Here is a 13335-nt window from a genome sequence, read left to right as displayed (position 1 = left end):
AGAATGTCATTTTATTACCCTGTGCCAAGTTGATATTTACTTAAGTGCAGTTTTTAAAGGGCATATCACAGGTAAATTCAGGAACAAGATCAATGTAATTCTATTTTATATTAAACTTTGGTTAAATATCTGTAACATTCTGCATTCTCTGCAATTTTTTTACCTTGCGCAATACCAGAAAAATTCACTTGAAATCAAACCATTTGAAGCGAATTCGTCCACCTCTGAAAAAACTTGCCATTTGGATTTCCCGGCAAACATTGATTTTCATGACATCATCTGCGGGACGCCTCCCTCTGAATCCTACATCAGTGCTGGTTTGTTTATGAGAAGAAAACCTGGTGGTTTTCTGCAAATTTCTTCAACATTATCACGTAATTATTAAAATGGTTAACAGATGTATCGTAGGAAGGTGTAGCAACACCAATCATGATGGGATTAGTACTCATCGTTTTCCAAAAGACCGGACAATGAGAGAGAAATGGGAACGCTTGGTCTACACAGGCTGTGCACTGAAACCGTGCAAAGCTCGCGCAGCCTGCTCACGCTTCCACAGATAACATCACGATTCTGGCTCCAGACTCCCTTGGGATTTTTCCAGACGCGTTTTGTCATTTTATTTTTTTCTGCTGTAGACAGATGGCCTTGTGCAAAATTACCCTTCTGGATGAGTGTGTAAAGGGACATACTTTCATATAAAAAAAAAAAAATAAGAGCCATAGATTGTATTTTATGTTTTTGTTGAGTGGTTGTTTGTTTTATTTCTTTAGGTTATTTATACATTTTTTACGTTCCACTGTTGAACTGAATAAGCTGACTTAATTAAAAAAAAAAAGTTTACTGTTCTTTGAAAGGGTGTATTTGCATGATCATTATTTTACTAGTGGCATAAAATTGTCTTGAAAAAACAATATCGTTTAATCACAATTTCTGAAACAATACATCATCCAACAAAATTTATCATGACAGGCCTGCCATCAAGCTCAAAATGGTCCTTGCAGACAATTTCTACCCAAGGAGAGGGTTTCTAAAGTGCAACCTGTTCAAGTTGTATCGCCACTGTTTAGCATGTCGTTTTCACTGCCTGGTTGTCAGCAATGGAACACAAACTTTAAGAAAGGAAAGCGTTTTATTATTTTTGCAAACATAAGCTTTGTACTATGCAATTTTTCAACAATTTTGTACATCCAGCTACATCATGGTGTCAGGAGCAGCGAGCCAACAAGGTACAGGAGGCCCATCAATGATTCTCCATCATGGTGACCTTTGACACCGCCCACAAAATGGCAATATGGCTGCACCCTGAAGTGGAACCAAGTGAGCAAGAATTAAAAAAAAAAAAAATTCATTTAAAAAGCACTGCTTTATGCAACAATACAGGGTGGTCAAAATGCATTTGTGCAAAAATGTATAATATTTCTAGCTTATGTTTATTTTTTGCTGTGGGTACCTTTCAAGACCTGTTTGCAGGACAAAAACACCTGAAATGCTTCTTCACTTGGTGTCTTCAGTCCCTAAACATCTTGTAAGTGTTGCAAGAAGGAATGGCAACATTACAAAGTGGTAAATGCTTTACCATCCCAATTTGTTTTTTAATAATATGTTGCAAGCATCAAAACTGAAATAAGTCTTTGGAAAAAGCCATAAAATTCATGAGGTAAAACAAAGCGCTGCTGTGTTTTGAATGCAATACAGGTCAAAGACTGACAAATGGTTGTTTTCAGTTTTAATTTCAACATACCATCCCAACTTTTTTCATTTGGGGTTGAAAATGAAGGACAGCAAGTGAAGAAACACACCGAAAACCCTGTAATTACCTAAATGAAAAAGGTTTAAAAAAAAAAAAACCCACATCTATTTCTGGCTGAGTTTGGAACAAGATCAAATATTTTCCTTACTAATGTTTTCACTGTTGGATTGATGGTTTGGCTCAAAGATGGTGGTTAGGGATCAGGCATTTTTAAAGGTTCAGACATTTCAGGTATTTGCTCAAAGAATGCTTTTTGATGAATTAAGACAGTTGAAAAATAAATTTTGAATGTTAACCAACAATGTGGTCTTAGTTAGAGCAACCATGAACTTAAAATGGTATATTGTGTGCGATTTAATGCCATGTCAGACATTTTATATTTCATAGTATTTTTATATTTTAAGTACGAAAATTAAAACAGATCAACCTTTCATGTTAACAGTGAATATCCCATGAACAGACTACTACAGTATACTAAAAATATCTGAAAACAGATTGCACTTTGGGTGGCACGGTGGTGTAGTGGTTAGCGCTGTCGCCTCACAGCAAGAAGTTCCGGGTTCGTGCCCCGTGGCTGGCGAGGGCCTTTCTGTGTGGAGTTTGCATGTTCTCCCCGTGTCCGCGTGGGTTTCCTCCGGGTGCTCCGGTTTCCCCCACAGTCCAAAGACATGCAGGTTAGGTTAACTGGTGACTCTAAATTGACCGTAGGTGTGAATGTGAGTGTGAATGGTTGTCTGTGTCTATGTGTCAGCCCTGTGATGACCTGGCGACTTGTCCAGGGTGTACCCCGCCTTTCGCCCGTAGTCAGCTGGGATAGGCTCCAGCTTGCCTGCGACCCTGTAGAAGGATAAAGCAGCTAGAGATAATGAGATGAGAGGAGATTGCACTTTCCTTCTTTAAATTTGAATGCCAAGCATATCAGATGCAATGTTTTATGGCCTGTGTGTATATTTGCTGCCATTGTTCAGCAGGTTATGCTATAATTTGTGTTTTATCATAATGCATGTTCCTTTTTTAATTTTGAACACCTACCCCTCAAAAGGCCTCTGCATGACCTGTCCCCGAGAGACTATAAGACACTGGTATTACAAGTGTTCCTCCCTTCCCACTATGCTGATTTGTTGAACAGACCTTCCATTTTTCCTGTACATGTCACAACACTGACTAGGCTACAATTTGATTCCAATTCCTTAAACCTTAGCTAGTGATTTACCCAGGTCATTGCCAACAGCTCTATGGTGAATTTATGAGAACTACCTATGCAGCGTAGTTTGCTAGCTCCTTTACAATGGCTAGTCAACCATACACGAGACTATTAACATTTAAACGGAAATGACAATATTTTACCACTTTTTTCCCCCCGTTTCAGTACTTTAACTGCCCCTACCCACTCCCCCAGTGTTCATGTTAATTTCTCAAAACCAATTAAAATAGTTAAAATGTGATCCGTTATACAACTTGGTTGGCATTTATCAATATCTGGGCACAATCAAAATAACGTGGAAATAGAGGGATTTCACCTGACGCGTTTCCCATGGCAACCACTTTGGCTGCCATGTTTGTGGCCAAGTTAAACAAAATTAACAAACAAGTGTTATCAATTTCACAAAAGAAAAAAAAAAAAAAAAAAAAGTTATTTTATGCTTAGATTCTCAAGCAAAAGCTCACTATTTAGAAAAAAAAAATGTGAAAAATTATATTGACCCTTATGAGGTTCCAAAGAGGTAATGGAGGGAAGAAATCAAGGATTATCCAGCCATTATGTTCCTCGATATAATATCTCGTTCTTCAAACAAGCTTCTACTCCATGGTAGAACTCGGAGTGTACAAAGGGCTTGAGGCCAACAACCAGCTCGTTCCTGGATGGGTTAAAGAAACACGTGTGGAGAAAGTTCAAGACAAAGCAAAGACGATAGTTTGCAGCAGAGTAAATATTTTCAATTGCTGAAAGCTGGTCACTCACCATGTGTGGCGAACTCAAGTTTAGACCAACACTCACCAAGTCTTGATTAAGGCAAACTTATCTCCAGATTTACAGCAAAACCTTCAAATTTGTGTATTTTTGATTACCTTTGGTTTTATTGATGGGCTATTAGCCGGTTGCTGATCAGGACTGATTATCAAGGTTAGCCAAGAGGTTACTTTGTAAGACAAGGAATAAAATGATGGTGTGTTGATATGTAGCTTGCTTTTCAGGGTTTTATTTGCAACATCCAAGCTAAAATTTACTTACTACTTCAACTAAATAGATTGCATTTAGTCACATGACTTTTGCTTGCAAGTTTATTTCCAGTGAATGAAGTGGTGGTCAGACAAACCAATTTGGCTGCCGTTATGCAAAGAGTGAAACCTTTTCCCACTATTTGCACAGTGTATGTCAATGCACAGTGAAGATACCTTCAGAAAGTTGTTCTTTGTAATGGGTTTCCTACAAGTTGGAAAATTATCCATCCATCGAGTTCCCCAACATCCCACACTACCTGGTGCTGTGGGCATTGCTCTACACAAACAAACAGATGAAAACCTGGACGCATACACCTTTTTGTGTGTGGCTGGGTTAAAGATCTAGGCATCAAGACAAGTCCTATATTGTTTATGCCTAGGAAAGTAGGCATTTGGGGGCTTTTTGTACACCTTTGCGATGGTTGCTTGTACATCAAGTTTTAGTATAGGGTGTAAGCAAACCACAGGTGCTTGATTCTCAAGCCTCCCTGCCCTTCTCTTCCAGCTAAATCATTCATAAAGATCCACAGAAACTCCTTAAAAGATCTGGGTATTGGCAAAAAAGGATGGAGAAGTTATCACGGCTCACTAAATGCATGGCGGGATAAGCAGGTTCGTGCTGTTAACTCATGAGGCTCTACTTTTGTGTTTACGTGGATTGTCTCGATTATCTTATCTAGTTCAGTGCTGGACCCCAACCTACATTGTGTTGTAATGATTGCTAGGACAGCCTGATAAATAAAGTGAAAGCATGTGTATTAGTTTACAATATGGCTACCATGATCAAACAGCAAACAAAAACATATGAGGACTGAAGCATCTCCTGAACTTCAAAACACCACAAAACAAAATGGCAAGAAAAGTGACTTGCAAATCCAAACAAAATAAATTGGAGGCATTTACAAACCTTTCACAAAGTGATCACTGCAAACTCAAGCATTCTTCGACTCTGCTTCCTCCCACTGCAACATAAGGTTCAAGAGCCACCTTTCTCGTCATCTTAGTAAAATGCTTTGTCCCTTCACCCTTTTTATAAAAAAAAAAAAAAAATCCTTCCCGGGGAACCCAGAAGAAAGTTCAGTTTCACAGTTTGTTCGATTCGAGCAGCCCAAAACACCACAAGTGTAAAGCATTTTAATGACTAGCAAGGTGCCCCAATGATAGTAATGCTTTGTTAACAGTGAGCTTAGCTGACCACCACTTCATATCTTCAGGGTTTCTGCAGGCTTGAACAAGTTCAATTTAAGACTTTTTAAGACCTTTTTAAGACCATAACAGGTTAAATTTAAGACTTATGCTGCACAAAAAAAATAAAGAAAATTGGGAGAGCCTGAATTACTTTCAAAACAACAAAATTTATCATCATTCACCAATGAACTCATTACATCCCTAGGGTGCGCTCTTGCATTAATGAGGAACTAAGTTGCAGTGGAGCCAAAGCCCCTGTTTACATTAGACCGTATCAGCGGATCATCAGATTAACGTTTTTAAAACGATTAATGTGCACACAGCAACACCAATACACGATTTGCGTGCACACAGCAACGCCAATACACGGATACACTTGGCTCCGCAGGCATCCTGCGCTCCAAATCACTCCGCCCTGAACAGCGAGTGCCCTCTGGAGGGTGCGCACTCCGGCCTTGCGCAGCTCACAGAGCGCGCGAGTGAAGTGCACAAGCTGTGATTCGGGACTGAGCCGCTGTGTGTGAGATCCCAGCGCATATCACTTACTACTTGCAAGTGGAAGGATGGCAAGCCTAAAGACAATCATAACTACACAATGGGCAGTATTTGCATCAGTATTTGCAGTATTTTCATACTTTTATACTCTTTAATGAAAGGTGATACAAGGCGGAAGTCCGCGCCGTTTTTCAGCAGTCGCGTCACATGACCAACGCCAGCGAATCAGGAAGGTGGATGTCACAGTGACGTTGTCCAATGACAACACCAGCTAGAGCTCAGCACAGCGTATCCGCGTATTCTCAATGTTTACACAGCACCGGAGCTGACACGATCTGGATTGAATACGTGGACCCTGGTGGATTCCCGTTTCCCGGCGGTTTAATGTAAACGGACAGTGCATCCGCGAAGAAAACGAGACAGATACGGTCTAATGTAAACTTGGCCAAAGACATCCCGCAAATCACTTCAGGATGAGGCATTGGATTCCATACGGTTTGTGTGTTGTAACGTTACAGTCAGGGCTCGAAATTAACTTTTTTTCTTTGTGTCCCCCAGTGGTCCCGAATTCTGTGTTGTATTGTCCCGAATGGAAGCAATAGTGTCCCCATTTTTTTCCTCTCTGAAATAACCAGTGGTTAATATTATCATATGAAGTCTCATCTCATCTCATTATCTCTAGCCGCTTTATCCTGCCCTACAGGGTCGCAGGCAAGCTGGAGCCCATCCCAGCCGACCATGGGCGAAAGGCGGGGTACACCCTGGACAAGTCGCCAGGTCATCACAGGGCTGACACATAGACACAGACAACCATTCACACTCACATTCACACCTACGGTCAATTTAGAGTCACCAGTTAACCTAACCTGCATGTCTTTGGACTGTGGGGGAAACAGGAGCACCCGGAGGAAACCCACGCGGACACGGGGAGAACATGCAAAATCCACACAGAAAGGCCCTCGCCGGCCCCAGAGCTCGAACCCGGACCTTCTTGCTGTCAGGTGACAGCGCTAACCACTACACCACCGTGCCGCCCATCATATGAAGTTACTATTATATTTGTAACTATGTGATTTTGAACACTTTATATCATTTTTACAATAAGTCACAAGACACAAGCGACACATGTCCTATACATCATCTACTTCAAAATTACAGTTATTGCATTTTCAGTTTATTAAACTTTGGCGATCTCACTGTATGAATAGATACCCGTTTATTTAAAGGGGCCAACTAGCTCATTCAGAAAATGTTTCAACTCACTACATCTGCAGTACACTTTAGTTGAAAATAAGACCCCTTTTATGTTCATTTCATCTACTTATACCTTGAATATCTGTTGGCACTTATAAGGCCAACTTATAATTTTCACCGTTACCGTTATCCATTTTTATGAACTTTCCGTTATCCATTATCGTTATCCATTTTTATGAACTTTCCGTTATCCATTATCGTTATCCATTTTTATGAACTTTCCATTATCCATTTTTATGAACTTTCCGTTATCCATTTTTATGAACTTTCCGTTATCCATTTTTATGAACTTTCCGTTATCCATTTTTATGAACTTTCGCTGCCGGGTGCAAATGTTAGCACCATCAGCATAGTGGCAGGTCCGAGCCTAGTTGTGCTGCTGACTGACTAAACTTTCTGAACTAGAAAGACACCAAGAAAACTCACTTATTCTGTTGAACGGTATCTTCCGTCAATACCATCCACATCATTCCTGTTGTATTTTATAACGTGTCTAACAGTGTTCATTAAGTTCATTCAGTTGCTAGCGTTGCCTGCAGACCAGGCGATGACACTTTGGATCCTGAAGGTCCCGGAGACGTTATGTCTGGGCTTTCAGTTTCTTCCCCGCGGTCGGTCCGCTTCAACCACTTCAGCATTTTTGTTCTGGCAAAAGTCGGCGCAGCGTGTGCGGTAGCAATTCCATTCCAAGTCCATATAATGCGGACTCCGGCCGAAGATTCTAGAACAGAACGCGCTGCTCTGTAGCCTACGGATGCAGGTGCATCGAAAGTGTAGCTACTATGTATTTTTCGCTGTTAACGTTTTAAAATTAAAATTGACAAATTAGGTGAATGTCTACGTATGTGTTACGGCTTTGTAAATAATATTAATGTAGAACTTTTTTCTAGATCTATTTTTTTCCATTGTCCCGGGATTGTCCCAGATATGATAATTTTGTGTCCCGATGACATTTTTTATGGTCCCCGGGACATCGGGACACCGTTAGTTTCGAGCGCTGGTTACAGTTCGCACGGAGTTAGCTGATACACCGTCTCGAGATGTGCTTGGACCTGACAATGGTGAACAAAATTGAGTGATGGCATGCGAATGTTGCAGACTTTTATGGGCAGCCTGGTGCTTCTCCGGTTTCGCGTGCAATTCCAGTGCCTTTACACCCAGGGTGCCGAGTTTGAGTGTTCTTTTGCACAATGCAGTACGGCTGTAACGATACACCCAACTCACGATTCGATTCGTATCGCGATTTTTGACCCACGATTCGATACGCCCACGATTTTTTTAAAATGTATTTTTAAAGTAGTAAATTTGACTTATTAACATTTACTTACATTAACTATTTAATAAGAAATAATTCAGACCACTGCAGAGAATGAGTAATATGTATGCAAAAATGAACAAATGTATATCCAAAGACTGTTTTATTTCTCAAAATAATACTGTTGAGCCGGAAGCTCTGTTTTTTTCGGTTCTGAAAAAGTCATTTTTCCAAATCGTGTAAATCTGTTAAGATTTTTTTTTTGGGGGGGATGGCTCTCTCACTGTCTCACTCTCATAGGGCCAATGATTTTCTGTGATCGCGGAAAACAGATGGAAATTACGGAATTTTTATAGTGAAACATTGCTCGCGTGTCAAAATGTAACTACCGCAGAAGGCTTCCGCCCAAGCAGACATGCCTTCAGTGTTGCCAGATATTGCTAACGTTTTCCACCCCAAAATATGTTCAAAACCAGCCAAAAAGCACCTAAACCCGCCCAATCTGGCAACACTGCATGCCTTTCCGGTCAAGTGATTGTGATTGGCTTGTGGCACACCTAGCCAGCCAATGAGCTGCTTGTTTACAGATTCGCTCCCCGCGTCGCAACCAGAATGGCGACCGCTTAAAAGAAACGAATGCTCTGCCAGTGGCGAGTGTGGACGTTGCGTGACTCGCAGAAGATTGTCGCAGGTCGGCGAAAAAACGACTTACTAATAGATATAAAAAATAAAAGTAATTTAAGTAAGTTTAAAATGTAATTTAAATAAAAAGTATTCATAAATTGAAGTTTGGAAGCACCTCTGTTTTTGGGCTGAGGAGAAGTTTGAAAGGGTGTACCGCGATTCTGCCTTCTTGTATCGCGACACGGATCGTGGCTCTGCGTATCACGATTTCGATACGCATATTGTTACAGCCCTAATGTGCAGTACGCCTCAAACAGATTGTTTGGTATACGTTTTAATCAGTCTACGAAATCATTGCGTTCAAGCCAGCAGCCATTAAACTTGCATTTGCCCATTTTGCTACAAACCATGACAATCTCCCTCGCTTCTTTTAGGCTCTACTGTCTAAATGCGCGCGTGCCATGCCCTGTGCATCACCATGCCAACCGGGCTAGACGCCAGATTCCACTGTGTCTCATTTGTAGCTTGCAGCGTAGCCTACTGATACTAAGTAGGTCTAGCCTATATGACTAATAATGAATATCACCAACTCATTTAACAAAAAAAGCGAATGGGGTAAATGGACGTAAGGACTTAAGACTTCACAAAATTACATTTAAGACATCATCTCATCATCTCTAGCCGCTTTATCCTTCTACAGGGTCGCAGGCAAGCTGGAGCCCATCCCAGCTGACTACGGGCGAAAGGAGGGGTACACCCTGGACAAGTCACCAGGTCATCACAGGGCTGACACAGACAACCATTCACACTCACATTCACACCTACGGTCAATTTAGAGTCACCAGTCAACCTAACCTGCATGTCTTTGGACTGTGGGGGAAACCGGAGCACCCGGAAGAAACCCACGCGGACACGGGGAGAACATGCAAACTCCGCACAGAAAGGCCCTCGCCGGCCCCGGGGCTCGAACCCAGGACCTTCTTGCTGTGAGGCGACAGCGCTAACCACTACACCACCGTGCCGCCCACATTTAAGACCTACAATGCAAAATATGCTCGTATTTTAGACTTTTTAAGGCCTTAAATTAGGAATATCAAATTTTAGACTTTTTAAGACTCTGCGGAAACCCTGTATCTTACATATCCAATGAGGCGGATGTGACGTCAGCTGCAACCCACCTATTCAGAGTAAAAAAAAACAGGCGGGGGGGGGGGGGGGGGGGGGGGGAGCCTCACTCTTCTTTGTTTGAGAAAAAAAAAATAGAGCAGACTTTAATTCACCAGAGTCCAGTTTTTAACCATTTAAGTTGGTGATCCACTGCTCTCACCTTTCATATGAAATTTCACATGTACGGTCCCCTTGATAACAGCTGGAAAGCTATAAAACGGCTCATCACAGAGTGATTTGAGCATCCAAAAACCAAACAAAAATCGGCCAACTTTGCATTAAAATCCTCTACTGAGTTAAACCTACAACTGGACCATAAACATGGCAGATGCACACTGCCACGGAAGATGTGACGTCACGTAAAATCCCTCAATAACCAATTGTTCCCAAACCTGATAATACTATGCCAATTCCCTCCATGGTAACTTATTTCCCCAAACACAGGACATTACTCAACCTGACAACCCAGTTGTACTGCCTTGTTCCCGCTGCCCTAATGTGTGCTGACTGCCCTTCATCTGCCCTAGACAGTCATGCACAGCTCCAAAGTCAAACCAGACTGTGGGAGAAAAAACAGTTCCTTCCAACTATACTTCCTACAACTGCTCAATAACTCACCTCCAGCTGACCTTGACATTAGAGGATTAAACCAGCGTAAAACTCAGCGTTGATTGCTCCTTCAATAATTCTAGCACACTATAGTCAAAATAATGATAATATTACTTAGCATTATCAAATCGTGTGTATAAATCTAGTGACTAGCCAGCAGATGTGGTCAACACAAGCCTGATTTGCATTACGAATAAGTGAGGTCTAATCTCAGTCTAATCATTTTGCAGGACTGAACCCACCAGGAGGTAACCTGGAAACTCGGGTAATGTCTATGAAAACACAACGTGGTAAAAATTTCCAACAAAGCACACACAAGCCAACCACACAGCTCTGCTGCACTGGCTAATTCTCGCTGCCCTTCGTGTGCCCTAGTCAGCCATGTACAGCTCCAAAGTCAGAGAACTGTGGGACAAAACGGTTTCTGACTATTATGTTTCCTACAAAAAGCTATTGAGCAGTTGTATGGTGTCCTGTAAAGCAGCTTTGCACGGAACTATATATAGCACAAACATGTCATTAAAAAAAAAAAAACGCAGCGGAAATGTCCTTGAACAACGGCAACGCGATAAACCCAAGTCACTTATGTAAGCTAAAACGTGGGTGGCCTTGAATTTTAAAAAAGAAAGAAAAGAAAAAGAAAGCAAGCGAGTAAACCAACAGAGCCATGCGGCCATAAGCCGCTCATCTCCACCGGCTAACCTTGACATTGAAACGTGCTGCAAAAGCACAGAACTGGACGTTCAGCTTCATTTCGATCATTCTGGCAACACAATATTCAAAACTGTTTAGCATAATCAATTTGTGGGTAAAACTGGAGCGACTAGCGAGCAACTGGGGTCTATTCAATCCCTCCCCTTAATTTGCTCAAATTCGATCAACGGAAAAAAAAAAAAAGACTCCCCTAAAGGTGCAAATATATAAACATCTCTTCAGAATAGCATCCGTGACTCGAGATTTCCAATAATTTGTGCTATTTAATTACAGTTGAAGAAAACGCTTTTTATTAACACGCACACAAAGACGCGCTAGCGAGTTAGCCGGCCTCTATCGGCTGCCCGGTTCGGTCAAGCCGTTGAGGTCCGCCAGCTCAGTAGAATCATCCTGCAGGACTAAACCCACCTACAACCTGGAAAGGTTAAGGCAATGTATATGAAACAAAGTGATAAATAACCACGTTCAATCTAAGTGACAAAACGGAACAGGAAAACCACTTATGCAAGCTCTTCATTCAAACAGAGAAATAGCGCCATATTTAGCGAGGCTCTCGACAAGAACTCCAAATTAATTCGCCACGTCAAAAAGAAACCACCAGTTAGAGGAATTCAAACATGACTAAAGACCACTGTTTAAAAACTTACAAGTTCTCTGCTGTAAAGTCTGGCAGGCATGAGGAGCAAGTACGGCGGGACTTTTGGATAAAGCAGTAGCAGACCTGGTAAGAGAGCTGAAGACCTTTAGATAACCTGCCATCTTTAGCTGATAAGCTGCTTCTGGATCACCACTCCAAACAAAGTGCAAAGCCGAATGAATGACCCGCACGGCAATATGCTCAGATGCGCCCACTGCGTCATGCTAAAGGGAAGAGGCGGGGCTACGAGCCAGCAGAGTCTGTACCTACGTCATCGCTCATGCAGCAAGTCCTTTTTTTTTTAATTTAAAGCGACCTTCGTGAGCTTGGGAAGGAAGTTTGCTTTAAACTCATATACTGACGCTTTATACAGGGCCCCGATTTTATCATTTGTTAACTGTTCATTCTGATATGTATACCACAATTCAATTGTACATTGGAGGTACGATGGTGCAATAATTCGTGATGTTTGCTCACAGTAAGAAGGTTTCGGGTGCGAACCAACTGGGGCCTTTCTGTGCAGAATTTGCATGTTCTCCCCACGTTTGCATGGGTTTATGACAGGTGCTCCAGTATCCTCCCACTGTCCAAAGACATGCAGATTAGATCAACTGACGACTCTAAATTGCTCCTAGATGTGAATATGAGTGAGAAGGTTGTTCATCTCTGTGTTAGCCCTACAATAGATTGGTGACCCAAGGTGTACTCCTCTCTTGCCTGAAGTCAGCTGGGATTGGCTCCAGTTTACTCCTTCCTGACAGATAAGTGGCATAGATAATAGATGGCTGTACATTGGAAATTGCACACACACACAAAAAAAAAATCTTCCAGAAGGATTTATGTAGGCTGGGTTGATAATATTGGCTCTAAATCAACCTATCAATATAACTAAGAAATGAACAAAAATAAGCCTTCAAGCAAAATTTCATATTCACAAATTTAAATGTAATAATTTTAAATAATGTGTGTATGGGGGGCGGCACGGTGGTGTAGTGGTTAGCGCTGTCGCCTCACAGCAAGAAGGTCCGGGTTCGAGCCCCGGGGCCGGCGAGGGCCTTTCTGTGTGGAGTTTGCATGTTCTCCCCGTGTCCGCGTGGGTTTCCTCCGGGTGCTCCGGTTTCCCCCACAGTCCAAAGACATGCAGGTTAGGCTAATCGGTGACTCTAAATTGACCGTAGGTGTGAATGTGAGTGTGAATGATTGTCTGTGTCTATGTGTCAGCCCTGTGATGACCTGGCGACTTGTCCAGGGTGTACCCCGCCTCTCGCCTGTAGTCAGCTGGGATAGGCTCCAGCTTGCCTGCGACCCTGTAGAAGGATAAAGCGGCTAGAGATAATGAGATGAGATGAGATGAGGTGTGTATGTGGATGGTGCCCTTTGATAGACTGGAGTATTCATGGCCCAGGATAGGCTCTGGAC

At 42.0% G+C, this 13335-nt stretch overlaps 1 protein-coding gene across 1 annotated transcript in view; it reads right to left on the bottom strand.

The window, feature by feature from the left end:
• The window catches only part of idh2 (isocitrate dehydrogenase (NADP(+)) 2), a 133073-nt gene extending 120937 nt beyond the window's left edge, over positions 1-12136 (bottom strand). Inside the window, exon 1 of the mRNA XM_060924021.1 lies at positions 11927-12136. Coding sequence (XP_060780004.1) covers positions 11927-12038 — 112 coding nt within the window. The 5' untranslated portion in view covers positions 12039-12136. The remainder of the gene's footprint in view (positions 1-11926) is intronic.
• Between the last annotated feature and the right edge of the window lie 1199 nt (positions 12137-13335).

This window comes from Neoarius graeffei, chromosome 6 (genome assembly GCF_027579695.1).
Source record: "Neoarius graeffei isolate fNeoGra1 chromosome 6, fNeoGra1.pri, whole genome shotgun sequence".
In the NCBI taxonomy this organism is placed as follows: Eukaryota; Metazoa; Chordata; class Actinopteri; order Siluriformes; family Ariidae; genus Neoarius; species Neoarius graeffei.
The sequence above is the reverse complement of the archived record's forward strand: the minus strand, read 5'-3'. Positions and strand labels throughout refer to the sequence as shown.